This window comes from Simochromis diagramma, unplaced genomic scaffold, assembly GCF_900408965.1.
Source record: "Simochromis diagramma unplaced genomic scaffold, fSimDia1.1 OVJJ01000802.1, whole genome shotgun sequence".
NCBI classification, from domain to species: Eukaryota; Metazoa; Chordata; class Actinopteri; order Cichliformes; family Cichlidae; genus Simochromis; species Simochromis diagramma.
Genome location: NW_024387492.1, coordinates 7,374,132 through 7,399,047, shown reverse-complemented (window position 1 = coordinate 7,399,047; position 24,916 = coordinate 7,374,132). Strand labels below are relative to the sequence as shown.

The window sequence follows — 24,916 nt, the reverse complement described above, 5'->3', positions numbered from 1 at the left end:
TGACCGCAAGTGTGGAATTTTACATGCATTTGTATTACACGCAGACACACACACGTTTATTTTTGTAGTGTCATTGATTTTTGCGAGCAGCTATGATCCATCATGCAGTGTGGCCTTGATGTTTTGACTTGATGCTATCTCTCTAGTATCTCTGCAGTGATGCAGCATTATTTACTGATGCGGTGGGATGCGTGCGGATACATTAATTAATCAGTGAGGCTATTCTTCCCGTGTTGTCCCCTAGTCGACCATATATGGGCTCCCAGGCTAAGATAGACGAGAAGAGGAGAGGGCAGGGTGTCAAGGAGGAAGCCAACTACGCTGTGCAAATACCATCCAGCTTCACTAAGATGGAGCGCTGAGGAAAAAGCTCAAGTTAAACAAAATTCAGCCTCAATCAAACACTTAGAAGCTGCATTATCATAATAATAATTTGAAATCCTGGAAAAATATTTTACAAGCAACCTGACAGTTGAGATCTTGCCAAATCAATGTACCAATAAGTACCATTTCAAATTTAAATTATACAGCAAAAACCGTGGTAAGCACATTGACTTAGTGAGCAGCGACAGACGAGGTCAAAAAGTCTGAACAACTAGCCCTCAAAAACCCTCAAAAACTCCACTCAGATTCAGCCTGATTCCAAAATCCAATCTGGAGTAGAATTGAGTTGTAGTACACCAAGAATAATAAACAGTGAGGTTATAAATTTTATTAAAGGTTGGTTATGAAATTAGAAGTCAGAAACCCTGAATACCAAAAATAAATCAGAGGCTCGGGTTGGAGAAAGAAGCTTCTGCTGATGCAAAAAAAAGTTCTTACAAAATGGAAACCAGGAATTGTATGAGAGTTTATAACTGAGAAGTCCGCCATCCACAAATTGTGCGTAGATAAAAATGATTCAGTACTGTGGCTACTCCCCCTAGAAACCCTTTCCTAGCTAAAGCACTCAAACATAGAGCTCAGTGTAGGAAGCAGAAAAACAGGCAAAGACAAAGAAAGAGAAAGACCCAGGAAACAGACTTCATCCAGAAGAAATGGCAATAAAGAAACAAATTCCAGACTTTACATACCATTATATGGCAATATATTTGTTGTATAAACTCAGTGTCTACTTTGCTCAACTGCTTGTTAACACAAATACCTAAATAGCCAATCACATGAAAGCAACTCCCTGCTTTTAAGCATGTAAACGAGATGAAAAGAACCTGCTGAAGTTCATACGGAGCATCAGAGCAGGGAAGAAAGGTGATTTAAATGGCTTTGAATGTGGCGTGGTTAAGGCCAGGCGGGCTGCTCTGAGTATTTGAGAAAACACTGATCTACTGGGATCAGCAGTTTCCACCATCTCCGGGTTCACAGAGAATGATCCGAAAAAGAGAAAATGTCCAGTGAGCGGCAGTTCCGTGGGAGAAAATTCCTTGTTGATGCTAGACTTCTTTGAGCTGACAGGAAGGAAACAGTAATACAAAGAACAACTCGTTACAACCAAGAGACCATCTTTGAATGCAAAACACATTTAACCTTGAAGCAGGTGGGCTACAACAGCAGAGGAGCACATTGGAAGCCACTCTTGTCAGCTAAGAACAGGGCAGATAAACAACACTGTCTTCTACATCAGCGGTTCAGGCGTCTGCTGGTGATGGTGTAATAGTGTGGGGAATGTTTTCTTGGCACACCTTGGGCCACCAAATGCTTAATAGAAACTGAGCATTGTGTAAACACCACAGGCTACCTGAGTATTGCTGCTGACAGTGTACACATCATTTGATGGCTGCTTCCAGCAGAACATGCCACAAAGCTCAAATAATTTCAAACTGGTTTCTTGAACATAATAATGTTTACTTTACTCAAATGGCCTCCACAGTCACCACATTGCAATCCAGTAGAACACCTTTGGAATGTGGTAGAATGGGAGATTGGCATTTAGGATGTATTGCCGGCAAATCAGCAGCAACTGTGTGATGCTAACACGTCAACATGGACCAAAATCTCTGTTTCCAGCAGCTTATTGAATCTGTGACCCGAAGGATTAAGGTAGCTCTGAAGGCAAAAGTGGGTCCAACCCGTTACTAGAAAATCTATGTCTATGTAGGCCACATGCTTACCTTCTGTAGCAGGAAACGGGGTTTTTCCCTCAGTTTTTGCCTCAGCCAGTTTTCCAGTCCTCAACAAAACCTCAGCAAAGTTTTCTGCAGGCACTTCTTTGTAGAATGAATACACATCTTGACTCTAAAAGAAAGAATGACAAAGGAAGAGTGATATAGTACTTTTCTTTATATTAAGGCAACCCTCCCTCCCCATATCTGAGCAGACTAGAAAAAGCACAGCGAGACATGATGAAGATGACTGAATATCTTCATTCTCAAGGAGTCAGACAGATGAGAGACTGAGTGAACAAATGAACTTCAGAGCCAAGTAAAGCTTTTCAAAACCAGGCCCTTTTGAAAAGTCATTTATAGGTTTCTTGTATACAAGTTATTTCTCATGTGTCTGAGTGGCAGACAATAAAGTTTCTGCTCTTGCTCGGTCTCAGAGCTATCGCTTCAACGCAGAGTGTGTCCTGTCTGTCTTCGCCACTCTGTCTCTATCCATCTTTCAGTCCCGTTGCATTTGTCTCTCTTTCTCTCTCAATCAGTCTCTCCTCAATCCCCACTCCCTTCATTGCAACTGTTAAGGTAAAAACTAATCCCATTGATCAGCCAGCTCATGGGCAGATGGATGTGGGGAGTAATTATTGGTAGATGGATGATGGAAGATGGATGAATGCTGGCGATGAAGTGAAGGAAGGGATTTGAAGAAGCCTATTAAAATGTCATAAGAGGAGATGTATCGGCCTTCTCCGTTTCCCCTCCCGTCCGCTCTTTCAGCTCTCCGTATGATTTGTGTCTCTGAGTAAAAAGCCCAGTCATAGCCCAGAGGCAACCACTTCCCAGGTACAAAGGTCAATCTACTCCTTTTCTTACTTTTACTCTTTTGTATCCCTATAATTCCTTCTGTTGACATTCTTTTCTTTTGGATTATTTTTAGCATCATACCAGTAGTCCAAAGTCCCTTCTGTTAGTACTTGGCATTATAATTGTTGAGTCTGAAATCAATATTCATTTTGTCTCAACACTGCTTTTTAAAGAATGTATAAGTCATAGCAAGAAAATCTAGTTAATTGCCCAGTCATAAACCTTCTCATGCAGTTTTTGCTGTAATTTGAAAGGATGCCCTGGGGTGAGAAAACAAAACATATGAAGAAAGAAGGTTGATAAGAATGTACGAAGCAAAGAGCTACGAGAAACACTGGTCTTAAGCCACTCACCGTGTCTACATAGGGATCCTCAATGAGATCCTGATAAAAGGGGCTGCAGCCTTGACGCTCCAAGTTGGCGTTCTCACATGCCCCTTCCTGGCTAGTGGCTCCTGAACCACGACCCTGAGGAGCCATCAAAACATCATTAAACTTTCACAACATGCCCTCGACACTGTCATATTTTTCCTCTTTCTTTAGAAAGCCGCAATCACGATCACCCCTCCCAATTGCTGCCAACACCAGAGACGCCATCAATCTCCACCCGGGCGACCGTCGGGCCCGTGCAGCCACCAGATATTGAAATATTCAACAGGAGGGCCAATTAATTATGCAGGAGATGAGCTCTTGATTGGTTATTTTTGAAGTCTGCGAGCAAAAGTATGTGAGGTATGGGAGTGCAGACAGACATGAGATCTGTCTATGCAGCCCATTAGTCTGTAGAGTTAAAAACAAGGCGGATACATCCATAACCGCTGCTACGCTGTTGCTGGCTAATTGATCATGATTATTACACAGAATATAAATACATTTATATCAGTAAAATGCATAGAAACTGTATTTTTTTAAAACCTACAAGGTGGTAAGTGCACCCATTAAGAACTTTACAAAAAAAAATCTTCATCTGCAGCGAAGAGTTAATAAAACAACACAGTCGATGGATTCTTACATGCAGCGGCCGGAGGTAATTGAGTGAGTCCTTCCACCAGCGGTGGTCACTGACTGCAGTCAAAACAGCCTTGGTATTCAGTCCTGTAGTAGTCAGGACTTCCATGGTCTTCGCTGTAGTCCTGTGCAGGAGGTCTCCTGCTGTCCCCACAGAGGAGCCCATACGAGGTTGGGGCTGAAGAGAAAGAAAGAGAAGAAAAATTAATGGCAAACATATTCGACTGTGTCACTCTGAAGCCTTTGTAGAAGTACCCACGACAAGGGGCTTTACAATTTGAGAACAGTGTGCAGCATACAACACCTCCTTTTTGTAAATAAAAACACAGCATCGCTCGATCGGCACTGCTAGATTAGACCCATGAATATTGTATTCTATTTTTTATTAGGTACTTCTGAGAAGCCATTTTAATAAGTGCAGGGCTCTTTTTCTTTTACTGGTTTATTTATGTAGTGCATAGAGGAATTACAATATGCATTCAAGCAGGGCCCTTCTGGTTCTGAAACACACATTCTGTATTGCGTGTTTGTTCAGAAAACTTTCCAAAAGTCACACAGGCAGAGGAAAATTCTACACAGATGTAGAACAGATTCATAATACAACAAGTATTTCTGTGGTTTCTTGAACTTTCGTCACTAAGATTATACAACTGAATTAAAAATATTATTCAGTGATTCTCTCCTTGACAAAGCAAAAGCCTCCTTCTTAAAGCAACAGCATTTATCTCATCTAACACAGAGTTAGATGAGACAATCCACTCGAAACACACCTAGTATATATCTTAGAGGCACACCACTGTATGGGCTGAAGATCAGTGCTGGCTAATTTCAGCTCATCTCAAAATAAGATTATAAGTTTTATGTTGGCTAAACACTCAAAGATGAGTGATAAAGAGTTATGACTTTTATCTCAGCAATTTTGACTATTTCGAAGTTCTAAGACAACAGAACTGTGAAAATAACGCTTGAATTATGTTTGTTTTTTCTCTAAATTTTTTTCCTTAGAATTTCCACAAAAGTTAGAATTTAAAAAAAAAAAGCAGAATTCCAAGAAAAAGGTCAGAATTCTGACACAAGTCCTGGGTTTCTGACTTATTTTTCCTTCAGATTTCTACAGTCAAAATTATGATCAAAAGAATATTTTGTCCTAATTTGCTTCCATATCCCAGCCTTTCTATATCCTTCCATGCTTATAGAAACCAAACAAAACTGTTTTGGACTTCTTAGTATCTCCACTTTTTATTAGCTGGTGAAACGGAGCATCTGCCACCTAACCCACATTTTTCAGATATAGATAGAGTGCTTCAGAAGTGGTCTGTTTTGTTGACTTTGAACAGAGTAAGGTAGTCAAAGAAGCTGTCACAGTTAAGTCACAATTGTGGTATTTGTGTTCTGTTGGTCTTCTGAACTACCCTTCTCAAAGCAGCGTCAGTATTACGTTTTAATACTCTCTGAGAGCTTCCTCTTCCACAAAAATCTTTAACATTTAATATTTGGAAATGAAAGTTGCAATCCTTTTGCAATGTAATGTACATTAATAAGTACACCACAAAATTCAATAAAGTGCTGTTTTCTATACATTTGAAAATCTTTACAAAGCCATCTTGGGAGATCCAGTGGGCTGGAGCCAAATCATTTAGTGCCTTTCATCAATACTTTATTTAGCAAGGGATTAAGGGTAAGAGCATGAAATGAAGAAAACATATACACATGATGAAAAGATATAATAAAAGCCAGCTATTCAGTACATACACATACACAGAAAGCTGAGTATGTGGGCATAAATACATGCCCACAGTGCACACACAGAACACATTTGGGCAGCTTAAACATATACAAGTGAGGGACATCAATACAATAATAAAATGATAACAGACAGCTTCAAATGAGCACCTATTTGCACACAAAGGGGGATGAAATGCAAGTCATGAAACATTAACACCCACTCAAGGCATCATAAAGCTGGCAGTGCTGAAGGGGAGGAGAAAGGAAGGCATAAATAAAACAAGGGAGCTGAGGACCGTAACACTAGATTTACACCTCATCAAATATGGAGCGGCAGGAAAACACACAAACCGAACAGGACAGAAACAAACCCACACAGGGATAGAGGAGGCAGTTCAAACAAGAACATGCATGTGATGGAAAACAGAATGAGGGGGTTGTAAGGAAAAAAATTACATTTACCTTTAAAGAGTCTGTCTCGTCAACTTCTCGTCCGGTCTCTGTATTTACAGGCTCCATTTGATAGTTAACAGCCTGGTACAACACCTGCAGGATAGAGGGAGGAGGAAAACAAGAGATTAGAGCTATTTTGCCAGAAATAACTAATTCGGTTTCCTCCATATTTGAGATGATTTAAGCTTTTCAACATGGTGTGCTGTCATGCGGAAAGTAACTATAAGAATGGTACACTGTAGTCATAAAGGGATAAGTGTGTTCAGACTAAAAAGTCAAGAAGTATGCCAAAAATATAAGGCAGGATGGATCCATGCTTTCTTGTCAGTTACTCAAATTCTGATCCTCCTATCTGAATGTTGCAGCACAATAGACCAGGCAATCTTTTTCCAATCTTCTGTTGTTCTATTTTGGTGAGCTGTGCAAATTGTAGCCTCTCTTTCCTGCTCCTAGCTGACAGGAGTGACACCTGTAATGCTCTTCTGTTGTTGTAGCCCATCTTTGGCGTGTGTTCAGAGATCCGTTCTTCTGGATCCCTTGGTTGTAACCAGTGGTACATTGAGTTACTGTTGGCCTTCCTATCAAGTCTGGCCATTCTCCTCTCATCTCTGGCACAAACAAGGTATTTTTGTCACAGCACTGCTGCTCACTGAATATTTTCTCTTTTTCAGACCGTTCTTTGTAAATCCCAGTAGATCAGCAGTTTCTGAAACACTCAGACCAACCAACAACCATGCCACATTCAAAGTCACTTAAATCATCTTCCCCCATTCTGACGCTCTGTTTGGACTTCAAGAAGTCATGACCGTGTCTACATGACTAAAAGCACAGAGTTGCTTCCATGTGATTGGTGATTTAACGTTTGTATACTGTATATGTATACTAAGGTCTAATTATCTTATTTATCTTAAAGGTCCTTGACTCACAGGCTCGGGAGGCACTTTTATTGTTGTCTACATTGATCATTTAAAAACTTCCTTAGCAGTCCTAATTTTACTGCTGGTTCTATCAAACGTCTTTTTTTAAACTGGCTAATACAAAAAATGTGTTTACGTATCACCTCTACCTGCTTTGTCACCATAGCAAAGCCGCCCCTTTAAAGGCACAAACACATGAAGTCAACAGTAAATTCTTTTAGTAGTAATGGCAACGATACTCCTCTGAACGCGTTTGAAAAGCTACTCACACATCTTACCTAAATCTTAAAAAGATGTCTGTTCAGCTTATGCTATGCTTATGCTAACGTATATCCAGCCCCATATATAAATTAAAGGACTTGTTCTCATATTTTTGTTGCTACAGTAACTGTTTGTTAATACTGGACAACCAACCTGTGGTTTGCTGGTAACCCTCTTGTATATTTCCCCCTTCACTCCCATTAGCAGCTGTAGTGTCTCACTACTGTCATATGCACCCACTTTGCTCTACCACTGGTTATTTCAATTTTCATTTTTGGAAGCCTTCAACTTTCCCACCATCACAAATTCTCTTCTTGCACGTATTTGCTTCAAAAGCTCACTATACAAACCATTTTCATTTTGGACACACATGAAAGGGCAAACAAAATGACAGCAGCAGCCAAACATGAAAACTATATAACAATGCTGTTAATAAACCGCCTGGCTGGTTTACCTGAGTTTGTAGGTCACTGGAGGCGGCCAGGAGGCCGTGGATGCTGTCAGGGGGGCAGTGTGTGAGAGAGAAGGCTAACAGTTCTTGCCGGGCCTCCAGGTCTCCATAACCGTCACACTGACCGAGCAGACTGCACACCTCCCATGCTGGACTGTAACCTGGAGGGAAACAAAAAGAGAATGTAACTACAAGATCAAGTCCAATCAAGACATAATGACAAAGCATCAAACACAAAATGCATATTGTAAAATAATCCGCGAATATCCAGAACATTAAAGCAAAGAACAGAATCTAAAAAGTACAGGGTGGGCCATTTATATGGATACACCGTAATAACATGGGAATGGTTGGTGATATTAAAGTCCTGTTTGTGGCACATTAGTATATGTGAGGAGGCAAACTCCTCAAGATGGGTGGTGACCATGGTGGCCATTTAGAAGTCGGCCATCTTGGATACAACTTTTTCAATAGGAAGAGGACCATGTGACACATCAAACTTATTGGTAATGTCACAAGAAAAACAATGGTGTGCTTGGTTTCAACGTAACTTTATTCTTTCATGAGTTATTCACAAGTCTCTCTTTGTTCACAGCCATTGACATGTCAAAGAGGTTAACACGTGAGGAGCGGATCGAAATTGTGTTGATATCTGGTGAACGCAGTATTCAGGTCACCCTACGAGACCACCCATCTCCCATGCTACAGTTAGCAAACTGCTTGCTAAGTTTCGTGAAACTGGTTCAGTGTTGGATTTGCCAAAATTTGGACGCAAGAAAACTGTCACTAATGAAGAAACATCAGTGGCTGTCCTAGCTTCATTCAGCAAGAGCCCACAGCGTAGCACTCGCCGCATGTCACTGAGAGTGGCATTAGTCGAACATTCCTTCGGCGGATATTAGCTACTCACAAATGGCACCCTTACAAACTCCAGCTACTGCAGCATCTCAACGAGGATGACCCAGATAGGCGCACAGAATTTGCAGAATGGGCAAAATAAAAACTGGAACAGGACCCTCAGTTCACGCAGAAGATTTTGTTCAGTGATGAGGCAAACTTTTATGTGAATGGTGAAGTTAACAAACAAAACCACCGCTATTGGTCCGACACTAACCCACATTGGATGGATCCCTCCAAGACTGTTGGAACAACAAAAGTGAGGGTTTGGTGTGGTATATGGGGTACAACGATAGTGGGTCCATTCTTCATCAATGGAAACCTCAAGGCCACTGGATATTTGAAATTGCTACATGGTGATGTGTTTCCCTCTGTATGCACTGAAGCTGGCACGTTCCCTGAGTTTTTCCAGCAAGATGGTGCACCACCACATTATGGGTGCCAGGTCCAAGCATTCCTAGATGAACAGTTTCCTGGAAAGTGGATTGGTCGTCGTGGGCCAGCTGAATGGCGGTGTTGCTCTCAGTGTGTGAAGAGTGGGAGAAGAGGGTTGCACTGACAATCCAACACAATGAGCAGCACATTGAACACATTTTATAAGTGGTCAGAAACTTGTGAATAACTCATGAAAGAATAAAGTTACATTGAAACCAAGCACACCATTGGTTTTCTTGTGACATTACCATTAACTTTGATGTGTCACATGGCCCTCTTCCTATTGAAAAAACAAAAGTTGTATCCAAGATGGCCGACTTCTAACTGGCCACCATGGTCACCACCCATGTTGAGGAGTTTGTCCCCTCACATATACTAATGTGCCACAAACAGGACTTTAATATCACCAACCATTCCCATGTTATTACGGTGTATCCATATAAATGGCCCACCCTGTATAAAGAGCCAGGAAAGAGTAACTTTCAAAGCCCTTGGGACATTAACAAATACTTAAATCTTTACTTTTGCACACTTCTCCTTGAAGAAAATATCAGCCTGAAACATTATAACAACTGAGCTACATTTGTTCCAGCTTCATCATAGCCAGAAACCAACACGCCGCCTTGACTTCGTTTTTACAAACAGATTCAATTATTCCTGCTGTGTTCATAGAGAGAGAATACTGTTGCTTATCTGATTACACCCTCTCTCTCTCTAAGACACCTTTTTCTCATCTAAGCACTCTCCCATTACTCAGGACTGTAGAACAACACAGTGAAATTTAAGTTGTTTTTTTCCCCCCTTGGACTTAATTTTTCTGTGGTGGAAAATATTACAGCATCAAACAAGACATCCCCACCCCCATTGTCTCAGTGTTGAGAAAAATGATGATCGCTCGACCTTTCTGTCTCTTAGCTTAACACACTGCCTTCAGACTTGAAAACTGGACATGCTTGGACATCCAGCTCTCTTATGATTTCACACATTAAACTTGGATCAGTTTAAAAGTAGAAGTTTGCTCTCTGCGCAAGGTCTGTGGTGAAATCGTGCATGTTACAGGTGGTCAGAGCAGGACTTTAAAGGAAAATAGCGGCCTTGTACACTACCCCTTAGCCTCCTAGCAGACACACCTACAGTATAAATTTCAAAATCCTAAGTTACCTTGTTCTGACGTTATAAGATTTTCAGAAAACTTACTCTGAACTTCAGGTCAAGGCCACAGAGATTCAAACTCATCCAAGATTTTTAGTAGATGCACCTATGGTATCAATTTAAAGTTCCTACATCGTCTCGTTCTCGAGTTATCGCATTCATAAACTTAGGTGTCCTGAGTACAACTAATTAAGATGGCATAAACAAAAGAAGACTGATTGTGGCAGAAATAATAATCAATTGAAACATTTTTATTTGACTTGTAGTGTCATCAGAGGCATCAAAAACTCTGATGGAGGTGGTTGATCCTAAAGACGTTCATATATAAAAATATTTTTAATATTCTGATGCGAGAACTGCAAGTGGGACCAGCTTTGTTCAGAGATGCTGAGGGAGTGTGCAGTGTGGGAGTTCAGTTGACTTCCAATGTTTGAACCTATAGCCATTTTTTAGACCACCACCAAATAAAGGTTTTATGACACAACTCCATTAAATTAATAGCATTGGTAATTACCAAAACCATTTTTATGTGTCTGTAATGTGTCTGTAATGGTTTAATCCACTCTCTTTAAATTTGTTAAGCACTGTAGCTCATTTGACTGGATGTCAGTATGCTTTGATATCACAGTCAATACGCCACCCAGGTATTTAAAACCAGGACACCCGTTTGATGCCAGTCAATGCCCATTGTTATCATTTAAATATCATTAATAATCCCTTTTCTCTCTGAAGACTTCTGTCTTTTCCCCATTGTTCATCAACCTCAATGGATTTTGCTAAATGCTATTGCCTGTCAGTCTTCTTCTGTTCTTGTTATACTGCATGAGAGTTGTAACAAGCTTAATAATATTAAAAAAAAAAGCTTCTTTTTAGTGAGGTTTTAACATGCAAAGTAATTAACGCCCCCGTCTAAGAGTGATACCAGTTATCAACAATGAGGTAAAACATTTCTCTCATATTTCAGTGGTCGTTTTACTTAAATCCTACTTACATATCACATATATTATAGTTTCCCTAAAGCCTCTACTGGTCTGAGCACAGCTTCACAGTTACCTGCAGCCATAAGGTCCTGACAGTGGATGTACGACGCCTTGAAGTCCAGACATTGCAGAGCTTGCTCTGCAAGCAGGGTCAGCACTTTGCCTTTTCTCATTGCTTCATCTTCCCCTAGGCATGCAAACACAGATATTCATTTAAATGAGTACAAATGGATTTTTTTTTAAAGTCTTTTGAATTTGTTTTCTTAATCCTGACAAATGTCCACATTCAAAAACTAAACCACAAATCTCATAAGGCTGCATATTACATACAGTATCTGTCTCAATGAATTTCATATTAAATTTCCCTCTGTGAGCAGACTCACACACAGGCTCTAGGTTGAAAAAAGAATATCCTCAAATATTAGCCGCACTGCAGTCAGGGCTTGAGACTACATAATAATTGTCTACCACAAATGAGATTATTGCCATTTCTGTTCATCTCCAAAACAGGGTACGAAATAACAGTAAAATTACCACCGCGCTAAAAGGAAATCAGAAATCAGAGTTTGATATCTCAGTGTTCGTGAGATTGAGCGCGGTGTTAACATTCATGTGGCAGCTCAGGACAACCTTTGATCTGTGTGTAAGCTCTATAAACAAAAGGCAGAGGATGGGACGATCAAAAGAGGCATGGTCAGGAACAACTTCTGAATAAACCTGTGCGCTGAAGATCAAAGAACTGGCGTTGAGATGAAGAAATGTGATGGCACTGAATTGGTCGGTGGCTGTTTGTTTGTGCGTGCGTGCGTGCATGCGTGTGTGCGTGTGATGACAGAAATGCTGTGTTTACTGTGAAGGGAAAGAGGTGTTTGTCAAATATTTTCAGGGTGACTGGTGAAATGGCATCTTCAAAAGCTGTCAAGACCTCAATATAGACAAGGTTTGTGTATGTGTGTGGCGGCACATCTTTGTTCACCCTGTGCTCTTTTCCACCATTTTTTTTTTTCTTTAAATCAAAACATTCCCTGGCATTTATTTCAAGTTGATCTAAAAATCAGACATCTTGGAAATCCAATTGAAACCTTTACCTGTCCTTGATGGTCCAACCAAAGACTCTAATGAAAATGTGCGAAAGAGAACAAAACGGAGCGTGTGTAGTTTAATCTAACCCTACAGTGGATTATAACAATCATCTACCCAAGTCGGAAAAATTTGCTACATTTGGAATATTATAATTAGCGATTACTTCATACATAAACAACGTTTGCACCTCTACGCCATAAAATGAAATGATTCATGGATCACTTTTTTTGCAGGGGCAGGAACCGAACCCTAAGGGTTTTTAACCGGCGTGCTGGTGATACCTGCATTAAATATTCACCACAGAGCCCCAGAGCTACGCACCCTTCAAAAGCCTCCCTCCTGCATTTATTTATTTAAAAATTTGTTTATTGCTCTTCTCATCTCACTTTGCCTCTTTTTTTCCCACCCTTTCTGAAACCACACAGCGAGGGTTTCCTGCTGACAGAATGTGAGCAGCAAAGACACAGAAATGCCACAAGACCAGTTAGCAGGTTTCCTTTAGCTGGTGACAGGCCTCAGAGAGAAACGACAGGACCATGAATCCAAGAGACAGAAGACAAAATAGGGAAGAAGCATGAAAGACTGACTCTGTTTTTGTGTGTCTGTCTATCTTATATTCTTAAAAGATGAACAGTAAACACGGGCACAGAGGCAGAGGTAAAGTTTGTCCTTTTTCTGCAGAAAAAGGCACATCTTGGTTTTCACTTTTTCAGCATTGGAAAAGTGGGGGTTGGAACTAAAATGGTCAAAGTATACAAGCTTCTACTATTCATGTTTTTTTCTTGTAGTTCTCTTTCAAAAAAGAAAAAAAAGAAGAAGAAGAAAAAAAGATTTGAAAGCACTGAAGTCGGCATGTCACATCTTGTGCATTAAATGGATTCCATTACCGTGTTGCCACATTCGCTAAAAATACAGCTCAGCGGTCTGACAAACATGCAGGAGATATGAAAAATACCACAAAAACATAAAGAATTAAATTGCTTTTGGTATTACTGCAAATACACTGCACAAGGATTTTTCGAGTCGAGAGTCTGTAAACGTGGTAATTCCTGAGGAATTTAAACATGACGGGATGAAGGACAGTGTAGAGTCGGACGACTTGAGAGAACGTATAGAGGAAGAGTGAAAATCTTAAGGAAATTAAACCTCTTTGCTGAAACGTAGTACATTAACCTTGTTTGATTTGTGACTGTAGTTTGTTGCTTTAAGTGCTGCGTTTCACATGGAAGGATTTGCAATGTGCACTGAAAATAAACTCCATTTCATTTCCCATTTTCTCGCACCTATTGCACATTCATTAGCAGTCAAAGACGTGCTAGGTTATGCAAAATAATTGGACTGAAGTCTGTCCTTTGGCTCAGTCTTTAGGCATAGCTCTTCGACAACTTCAGTTCTACTATTAGTATCATGTGGATAATAGCCAAAGTCTTGCAGATATTACAAATTACAAAACATGAGTCTGACAACTTTGAAGTAAAAAAGACGTCATTAAGATGAATACCCCCTACAAGTTTATGTCAACATTAAAAGACAGATCAATGCTTTTATATTTTGCAAGACTTTCAACCAGCATGAGACAATAAACAGCTTCAAAGAGGCTGACTGAGGGGTGCCTAGACAGTAGCTAAGACAGGCACAACAACTGAACATCTTAGAAGGAGAGAAGTTTTAAGTAGAAATCTCAATCTTGCAACTTCCACTTTCACAGGGGGCTTTGCCTGTTGATCCAGGGCTACGATCTATGAGACTGTAGCCTAAAAATGGGTTCATGAGATATAAAAAAGATATAAATAGATATAATATATATAAAAAAACAAAAAATATTAATATAAAACAGATATATAAAAACAGTTATCTGCAGTTTTCTTTTTGATAAAATGGAGTTCTTTCTTCCCACCATCGCCAAGTGCTTCATCATAAGGTGTTGTCTATTTACTGAGGTTTTCTCTCTAGTATTTTCGGTGTTTTACCTTATACAAGCTTTGAGGTGACTGCTGTTGTGAGCTGGTGCCGTACAAATAAAACTGTACAAAAATGAATTAAACTGAATGTTCAGGGTTTTGACTATAGCAGAACACCTTCTGTAAGTATCAGGCCACAAACCATTCTGAGCCACTCGGCCTTTTGATTTCATGCACCAAATGAGAAGCATTTCTGTCACCTTAAACCTCCACAACTAGCTGCTTGTCACACTTACATATTCTACTAGGTTTCTGTTTTGACTTAATTGCCCTCCCTATAGTTATAGTTTAGAAAAGGGTGTCATAAATGGAGGTTGTCCTGTCATGTATCTTTAACCAACCAATCAGCATATATTAGCAAAATAGTTTCTTTTTTTTAACCCTGTAAAAAAAAAAAAAAAAAAAATCATAAAAAAATAAAAAATCATAAAAAATAAAAAATTCATGTTTCATCTTAATTTAGGCATACAGTCAATACTACATTTACCAAAATTCCAATTTCTAAACAAATTTGTCCACGTCTATAAGCAGGTATAAATATTTATGTTAGCTTTTTAGCTGCTATTCACTGAGAATTCTCTGTGATCACACTCTAACTGCAGCCAATTCCAGTATAATGGGATTAAAATGAAGAGAACAGAGTCTCTGTAGATCAGCCGTCGTGCCAGTGTCATAAACAACTCATTGAACAGTGAATGCACTGTTGAGACTACATTGGAGACAAAATTACCACAAAACAAAATCAAGACTTCTTCAGGTAAACTTAAATGTATAAATAGGCTGCCTTTCCAAGGCAGCAGCAGGCCTCTTGACAAAGTTTCAAATGCTGACATACAGACCTTATGGCCTTGTACAGAATCTGTCTCTTACTGTCAAACTGCATAATGCCTGACAGCAGAAAAAAAGGCAGTTTTGAGAGCTCACAAGGTAAGTCTGTTTGCTCGTTCAGTATACAAAACAATGCTTTGCAAAACTCTTGAGCAACCCTTCATTTCTTTTTACTTTGCCAGGAAAATGTTGAATAGAAGCAGTGGTTTATTGAAATATACAGACATAGATGTAAATGCAGTATATAAGGCAAAAACAGAGTGTATACAATTCTAACGAGTTTGAAAGTAAATATTTGTTTCGACCACGTCTCTGTTAGACAGATTTATATTTTTTTCTCCAAGCAGTCTTCAGGAATAGTTTTCCAGGCTTCTTAAAGAACATCCAAAGCTCTTCCTTGGATGTTAGCTGACTTTTGTTTTGTGTTCTCTTGTCAAAATAATTCCACACTGACCATCAACCTTCAATAATGTAGAGGGCCCTGCTCTAGGTAAGTCGATCCATAACAGATAGTGTTGCATTGTGTTTTTATTGCTTTGTGTTGTTTTTTTAATCCAGGTATTCTTTTACTACAATGGCAGTGTGTTTGGGATCATTGTCATGCTGACAAATAAAGCTGTACTGATCAGATGGTTTCTAGATTTTACTGCACGGTGGATCAAAATCTGACCACACTTTTCAGAATTCCATAAATTGTGAGAACACAGCAGACCCAAACCATGCTAGAGTCTCCACCATGTTTTACAGAGGGCTCCAGACACTCACTGTAGTACCTCTCCCCGACATCCTCCCCGCATAACGACTAACTAAAAATGTCAAATTATTATTCATCACTTAATCAAACAGCTGACTTTCATTTCAGTGTCTTGTGTAATTTGGCATACCTCTGATACTCCTCACTTGGTGGGGTGTTTTTGGCCTACCACTCTTCTTTTCTCGTCCACTTGTCCAGCTACCTCAAATTTTCTAATGATCCACGGCACACCACACTGAGCTAGGTCAGGGTTTTGATGAATACTCTTTGGGAATCATCTTATTGGTGAAAGAAGACTATTTTTATACCTGTCAAACTGTGTTATCTTTGACTAAACTAAAAAAATAGCCTAAAGATACAACTTAAAATGGGCTCTTCGCTAAGTTGTCTGTAAAACACTGGTTCATCCTTTGAGGGAGGTACCTTTTTATGCTTCAATGATTAATGGATCACTGTTAAGTGACTTATCAAACAAACAAAAAAAAAACAACTTTCCTCTGAAAATGATCAGGTACAAATACTGCACTAAAAATGAGTGAAAAAGCAGCCCATGTCCAAAAAAATTACTCTGAAAGCTCCTCATAAATCATGGAGAACAATTACTCAGGACCACTTAAAAAATACAAAACAATTTTGTTTCATGTTAGCAAAATATAAAGATAGTAGACCTGGCTGAGAACGTTTGCACAGTACTGTGTGTTTGCGTGCTTGCAAGCCATAAGCACACATAAATAAACCTCTTATGAAGATGGATTTTTCTTATGCTGGAAAACTGCCTCGATCTGGTTTATTGAAAATTATAGTCAAACACATTTTAGCTTGATAAAACTTAGAGTTAGAGTGCCTGATCACGTGTGAGTGTGCATGCGTGTCTGCAAGTACCTGAAACTCTGAGGAGTGAGGCCAGATTGAGCAGAGTGGTGGACTGCTTGTAAGCTGTGGAGCAGTGGGCGATGCACTCCTCTACGAGAGACAGACGGTCTGATCGCAGTCGCACTGGAGGGAACACGGAAGACAGCGGGGATGGGTTTCAGACTTGTTCCAGATTGAATATAGTAATTAGCAAAACAAGTAAAGGCTGATGACCAAGTGATAGGAAATTATGAACAGTGAATGATAAAGCAGCAGATGTCAAGATGTCAAGAAAAATAATATAATGCTGTATAATTCATACGCATGTAGCCCAGCCCTAGTTCAGTGATAGACTGGTGGATACTGCTGACTTATTCTGCATAATTAAATATTATTAAAATTAGGGCGTGGATGTGTCAAAATTTCCATGTATCTAGTCAGTATTAAAATTGTATGTGGTACGTGTTGAATAGTAATTTAAAAAAAAACAGCAAAGTAAGCTTCAAAGAATAACAGATTAATGTAATTCATCCATGTGGGACCAATGACAAATTCAAGTGTCCAAAAAAAAAAAAACTGTGTTTGTCTTCTCCTATGGGACGATTTTGCCCAGTTATACTGAAAATTGAACACATAGTTAACAAATATGGCAGTAATTGTTGGATGCAGCCACTTCAGAATTTAAAAAACAAAAGAAAAAACTATATAACAAACCAAAATTGGACAAAAAATATTGTGTGTACTTTAAAACATGAGTATACAGCAGTCATTCACATGCCAGTGCTAAAATATTATCTTTCATAAGGCATTTTGAGTGGTTTTAATATTAAAGGGGTTCTCTGAAGCATCTATCAGACCATGAGATAGTTGAAGCATTTGTTGAGACAGAATGTGAAAAAAAAAAATCCATGAATTCACATGGTAGGATTTGTAAAGAATTTATTCGTAAATCAGGGTGGAAAATAAGTATTTGGTCAATAACAAAAATACAACTCAATACTTTGTAACATAACCTTTGTTGGCAATAACAGAGGTCAAACGTTTACTATAGGTCTTTACCAGGTTTGCACACACAGTAGCTGGTATTTTGGCCCATTCCTCCATGCAGATCTTCTCGAGAGCAGTGATGTTTTGGGGCTGTCGCCGAGCAACACGGACTTTCAACTCCCGCCACAGATTTTCTATGGGGTTGAGGTCTGGAGACTGGCTAGGCCACTCCAGGACTTTCAAATGCTTCTTACGGAGCCACTCCTTTGTTGCCCGGGCGGTGTGTTTTGGATCATTGTCATGTTGGAAGACCCAGCCTCGTTTCATCTTCAGAGTTCTCACTGATGGAAGGAGGTTTTGGCTCAAAATCTCACGATACATGGCCCCATTCATTCTGTCCTTAACACGGATCAGTCGTCCTGTCCCCTTGGCAGAAAAACAGCCCCATAGCATGATGTTTCCACCCCCATGCTTCACAGTAGGTATGGTGTTCTTGGGATGCAACTCAGTATTCTTCTTCCTCCAAACACAACGAGTTGAGTTTATACCAAAAAGTTCTACTTTGGTTTCATCTGACCACATGACATTCTCCCAATCCTCTGCTGTATCATCCATGTGCTCTCTGGCAAACTTCAGACGGGCCTGGACATGCACTGGCTTCAGCAGCGGAACACGTCTGGCACTGCGGGATTTGATTCCCTGCCGTTGTAGTGTGTTACTGATGGTGACCTTTGTTACTTTGGTCCCAGCTCTCTGCAGGTCATTCACCAGGTCCCCCCGTGTGGTTCTGGGATCTTTGCTCACTGTTCTCATGATCATTTTGACCCCACGGGATGAGATCTTGCGTGGAGCCCCAGATCGAGGGAGATTATCAGTGGTCTTGTATGTCTTCCATTTTCTGATGATTGCTCCCACAGTTGATTTTTTTTCACACCAAGCTGCTTGCCTATTGTAGATTCACTCTTCCCAGTCTGGTGCAGGTCTACAATACTTTTCCTGGTGTCCTTCGAAAGCTCTTTGGTCTTGGCCATGGCGGAGTTTGGAGTCTGACTGTTTGAGGCTGTGGACAGGTGTCTTTTATACAGATGATGAGTTCAAACAGGTGCCATTCATACAGGTAACGAGTGGGGGACAGAAAAGCTTCTTACAGAAGATGTTACAGGTCTGTGAGAGCCAGAGATTTTCCTTGTTTGAGGTGACCAAATACTTATTTTCCACCATAATTTACGAATAAATTCTTTACAAATCCTACCATGTGAATTCATGGATTTTTTTTTCACATTCTGTCTCTCACAGTTGAAGTGTACCTCTGGTGCAAATTACTGACCTCTGTCATCATTTTAAGTGGGGGAACTTGCACAATCGGTGGCTGACTAAATACTTTTTTGCCCCACTGTATCAGACCATGAGATAGTTGAAGCATTTGGTTTTGTGGCTATAATCCTTAAAAAAAAAAAAAAAGCATGAGGATGGTCTTAGTTATTTAATTAACTGTGGAACTTTTCAATATGTTGTACATTAGGAAGCATTGTGTTGTAGGTCATAAGAATAATTAGAATATATCCCAAATACGTCCTTTAAATAAATGAGAGTCCTGTGTCTGAATCATTAAGTGTCACAGCCTTGTCCCTGTCACACACACTACCTGTGTGCCACACCACTGTGTAGAGTAGATGGTTAAGCCGCAGAGCCGTGCAGACACATTTCTTTGATTTATGACAGTAGTATTTCATTCCAATGAGTATGACTGTGTAAAAACTGAGACATATTGTGGAAATTGCTCTTATTTTTTTCTTAAGATATCCGAGGCTGTTCATCATCCATTTTGTAAATGGATGGTTCATTAAGTGTGAACGTTTCCAGAATGTACTTCTTTACACTAAAAGAAAGTGAACATTTTTTTTTTATTAATGCTGTAATATCACTCGAGATCCAACTGGGCTGCATGTGGCACAGAAACTAAAACAAACTTCATACTCCAGGTATATTATTTACAGTTTAAGTTTGGGATCTCCATGTAGTCCAATCTGCGAGAGATTTAGAAACTACAACGAGGCAAGCCTTTGATCTTTCACAATCAGTCTCCAGTCTTAGATATTTCATACTCATTGCATATTGTTTGACATCATTTTTCACTGATAACAACCTGCAGCACATATCATCCGCAGGACAGTAGGGAGTTTGTGCTTTTCAAAAAAAACCACCTCAAACATTTTCAGATGCATTTCCATTTTTCTTTAAAGTTGTATTGAAACCCTGAGAAATGCCATCTTTAGAGCCTCTGCAGGCCTCTGTGCACCCTGCTGAGGATCTTTATGGCTTTGAATGACTTTGGGCGAGGCCTAGAGGGAATTGTGGGTAGGGTGGTTTATATGAAGCATCGCCTTAGGCTCTATAGGAGGGCTGCAGGGGACAGCCTAAGATGGATTACCTATGTTCAAATCCTTCCGACTTCATATTTGTGCATGTTTATCTGTGAGAACGGGAACTTAGAGTAGAGCTATTACTTTGAGGAGAAAACGAAACTGTTCTTTTCAGTATGACCTTGATTCAAAGCCATGAATTCAATGTTCCCCTAAGCACTGATATTGACCTAAGACATAATAATTAATGCATGCATGTGTCACAATAAAACAAGATTTTCACATTTTCTTTTACAACGGTTTGTTTTTCTCCATTGCAGTGCTTCATTCTTTTTCCACTGTTTTTCTTTCATATTCTTCCAAAGCTCTGCCCTCTGCCCTTCACGTTAAGCAAGCAGTGAAAAGAAGAAGAGAAGGAAGTAGGGAGCTAGGAAAAAGAGAGAAAACCCCAGAGGTAAGTGATGAATGTAAAGAGAGGAAAGAAGGTGAGAGGGACGGAGAGCAAGAGAGGGAGGGAAGGAACGAGAGACCGTGCAATTTATGGCTCTCTCTGTCACAGTGGTTTTATACTGGCAGCTCGATTTGATGGGGGCAAAGGAGGGAGAGCACGGAGGCCTTGGGGGCAAACAACACCTCGCTGTAAAGGTGAGGCGATGAGGGGCCAAGCTGGTCTATTTTGGCGCCAAGGTTTTCTTTAAAAGGGAGGCAAGCCTGGAACCACAGATGTAGGGTGCCAGAAAAGAACGAAAGCAAGAACATGGAGGTGAATATAGATTGGTCAGCTTTACAGCTGAAGGATAAAACATTGTGTCCCAGAGTGTGTGTGCGTGTCTCTGTGTGTAAGATAGAGCGCACACGTCCAAACTAAACACTTCATTCCTAATTAGGCCATTGGCCAGATGTTGTTTGCTCAACAGTCGATCCATAAATAACAATATATTTTGATACAGTGACAAGAAACAGCAACATATGGAGGAACGGAGAACGTGACAGCAGGGAGACAGGCTGGACAGTGAGCCGAGGCGATGGAGGTGGGGAACGGTGTGCTTTAATCGTCTATGAGAACATTTGAATGTCTAACCATTTCAAACGCACCGACAACACATTCAGATACACACAAAAGCGCACAATTGAAATCTCCCAGCTTCCCAGACAGACAAACGCTTCATGCTACCTTGCAGGGGCAGAATGCTGACGTTGAAGTCTTCCAGCTGGCTGAGGGCGTTGATGAGGTCCAGTTCCTCTTGGATGGATGGAGGACAGTCTGTGATCAGCTGGAGACACCCCCTGATGAAGATAATAAGCAGTTAAAACAGCAGGGAATGACTAATAATCTGTTCCATTGCTACCCAATCATATGACCTTGTGACACAAAGAGGAAGTCTGAATTTTAGGAGTACAGAAACTTAACTTTTCTAAGCACAGAAAGTGAAAATTGCTTAAATCTGTGCAAGCTGATGCACCTAAAAAGTGATGTAGTTACCTTCGGTCCATTTAATCTAACAGCATTGCAGAAAACTGTTGCAAAACATAACTTACCGCTTGACAAAATGAGTGGGAAGAACTAAAGGGGCTTTACTTAAATTGGTACACATTTCAGAGCTGTAGAAAAAAAGCGATTATCTAGCCTGAAGTCTGTGAAGTTTCAACATCATGATGAGAAACATGGCGACACTTTTCAAATGGATTTAAATACAAAGTCTAGACTAATTTGACAGATCTACAATAGAACAGTTTTCTCTTGAAACGCGAGCGGCACTCATTACCCTTAATAGGATTATGTAGCACATCATGCCGCATATATAACACTGAATGCGCAAATTGTGTGTGCCTGCAAGTGTATACAGAGCAAAGTAAAATATACCAGCGAGTGAAAGAGGAAGAAAAAAGCAAAATGATTAATTTGCAAATAGCACAAATCCCAGATAAAATAGCAGCTTAAGAGTTCTGACGTCAGCACCAGTTGAGCGGAGACGAGGGAACTTGTCCTTGGGATGTGTGTTCGCTCAAGAGTGTTTTACTCTCGCGGTGGGTAAACAAAGACAACTGACAGAAATGTCTCATAATCCTTGTAAGTGTAATGAGAAATGCAACCTCTACTTCTTAAAAACACAGTGACTCAAAACTGTTGAGTAGAGTACACACACACACACGCGCGCGCACACACACTCTGGAAAGCACTCCACACGCAGCTCCCCACTCTTTGAGCATGGCTGCTGTTCTTGCCAGGAACAAGAGGTTTGTCCTGGCAAGGATGAGAGCAGAGGAAAGGGCTGTGGATGGGCGAATGAGAGACAGAAAGAGGGCATACTGATTATGTACTCGTGCTGTGAAGTATCTCCAGGCGAGCGTGTGTGAGTGCGTTTGTGTATTGACACAGCCTTAGAAAAGACATCAGTGGAAAAAAAAAAAAATTATCTATTTCGCTTTCAAGAGTCATGATGTGCTTTGCAGCATGTACACTGTGATTTCCAGATTAACTACTCTGTGCTAAACAGACACACGAGCACACAAGTTTGCAAAGAAGTTATCAATGGAGCACAGCAGCACAGACCTTGCCCTTCATTTGCACCAGAACATCAAACAGAAGTGTACTGACATCCTGGTTTTTTTTCCCCATTTATCTTCCAACATTTCTGTGTCATATACACTCAGGTTCTTTCCTACTCACACGAGGACTTGTGAGAGGAGCTTTCACACGTACGACAGAAACAACCAGCAACAAAAAGGATCAAAATCATCCCTGCTGGGCCTACATCTGCCTTATCTCCCTCCTTTCTTTTTCCTCACTAAGATGTTTTAACAACTTAAGCATCAAGTCCTATCAAGACCCTACGAATTGTAGGGTAAAGACCCCACAATCTTAAAGAGACAATCAGGCAATTTCCTATCAGCAGCACTTGGTGAAGGCAGAACTTCCTTTTAACAGGAAGAGGCTTCCAGCAGAACCAGCAGAGCCAGGCTCATGGAGAGGCAGCAATCCCCGCTTAAGGGTTGAGGGGAAAGAGAAGGTAAATGGTGAATGGACTGGCTCCTATACAGCGCTTTTCTACTCTGCATGAGTAGCAACCATTAAAAGTGCTTTATACATCCATACCGTTCATACATTCACATCCACTCACACAAGCATTTTTGCTACGCCTTTCTTCTGCATAGGTGATTTCTATCTAACATATATGGCATTCAGACTCCAGCAGCCACCAATCTCCCAATTAGTAGATGACCTGCTCCTGAGCTACAGGAGAAAACACTGGCAGCCACCAGTACAGTTTTATCTAGATACATTAGATCCACTAGCCTAGATGCACCCATGGTATACATTTGAAAATTCTAATTGATTTTCAGAAAAGTTGACCTCTAACCTCGACCCTGAGTTCAAGATCACTGAGATTCAAACTTGTTTCAGTTTTTTAGTAGCTAAATGTATGCCATCAATTAAAAAAAAAAACCCTAGATGACTACATTCTTCATTTATCACATTCACAAGATTTTTCAGAAAACTTTACATCTTCATCTGACCTTGATGTCAAGGTTACCGGGACTCAAAATGGTTTGAGATTTTTAGTAGATGGAGTAGAATTTCAAAGTCCTATGTCGCATTGGTCTCGAGTTATCCAATTTAAAAACTCGGGTGTCCACGCTGTCCGCCCGCCCGGCAGGATGACAACAATACCTCATCAGCCTTTTATGGCTGAGCGGTAAAAAGTAAGGAACATACAACGACAAAACACAAAAGTGTCTGCAGACTGGGGACTTCCCATTTAATAAACTTTGATACATCATCAAACTTTGATGTATGCAGACTATAACGTGACAGGTTTCAACTGCCATTCCTCATTTCTTTCTTTTCACAGCCAGTCCTTCTTGGCACAGTCATGATAACAGTTGTGGGATCATACAAATACACCTTCTTCTTTGTGTTGTTTTATTCTTGCAATATGAAGCATTTTGAGCTGCATGTTTTCACAAAAATTGCAACATAACTCCATTAAATTAAGCTTATTTAAGTAGTACGACTTAAGGATCATGCTCCAGTAATATGAAAACAAGGAGATGTAATGATTTATGGAGATTAAAGAAATCCTAATTAGAGGATATAAGATTTAGGGAAAAAATTCAACAAGCTATTAGAAGTTACCTCTGGAACAATGACAACGAAGAAGTAACAATTAATGTGTTACAGGAAGCAGTTTATAAGCAGATTGGGAAAAAGAACAACATAGAAAAATAAACACATTTATTAAACAGGAGATGGGAAGTAAAAATACACAGGAAATGGAAATATTAAAGAGAATCTTTCAAAAATGCTAAACTAATATAATTAGTGGATGATAAGGAAAAAGCTTTCACTTCTAAAAGACAAAAGCAATATGGTAACTGCTCAGACCGTTGAAGCTGGTAATATACGGGCTAAAAAAAAAAGCAAAAGAAGCAAGAAATCCTTTCCAAAATAAAGGATTTCTTTACTTTTAACACCCAACACTAACACTTGTTTTTCTTTTTAGTCTGTCCATGCATTTTCTGCTGCTTAGCAGGACAAGATGCCGGTCTGTCACAGAGCCCTTTACACTCACATTCACACCTATGGACAATCTGGAATCACCAATTAACCTAATGCACATGTCTTTGGACCATGGGAGTATCTGGAGAGAACCCTCAATGACACCGGAGAACGCGTCCCTCACAGATAAAAAGCTCCAGCCGGCTGCTGGATTCAAGCCCTAATCTTCTTGCTGTGAGGCACATATACATATTAGAAATGTCATCAAAGTCCTTGTAAGGAAACAGAAAATGATAGTAATAAAAAGTAAACAGTGTTCAAAGGCATTAAAAGCACTCTGAGTAAAGGATGA

General features: G+C 40.0%; 1 protein-coding gene across 1 annotated transcript in view; it reads right to left on the bottom strand.

The window, feature by feature from the left end:
• The window catches only part of nbas (NBAS subunit of NRZ tethering complex), a 177,459-nt gene that overhangs the window by 92,976 nt on the left and 59,567 nt on the right, over positions 1–24,916 (bottom strand). Inside the window, exons 32-39 of the mRNA XM_040018563.1 lie at positions 21,238–21,350; positions 16,744–16,857; positions 11,309–11,422; positions 7,775–7,932; positions 6,152–6,235; positions 3,969–4,142; positions 3,311–3,424; positions 2,109–2,232 (exon numbers count right to left, since the gene is read on the bottom strand). Coding sequence (XP_039874497.1) covers positions 2,109–2,232; positions 3,311–3,424; positions 3,969–4,142; positions 6,152–6,235; positions 7,775–7,932; positions 11,309–11,422; positions 16,744–16,857; positions 21,238–21,350 — 995 coding nt within the window. The remainder of the gene's footprint in view (positions 1–2,108; positions 2,233–3,310; positions 3,425–3,968; positions 4,143–6,151; positions 6,236–7,774; positions 7,933–11,308; positions 11,423–16,743; positions 16,858–21,237; positions 21,351–24,916) is intronic.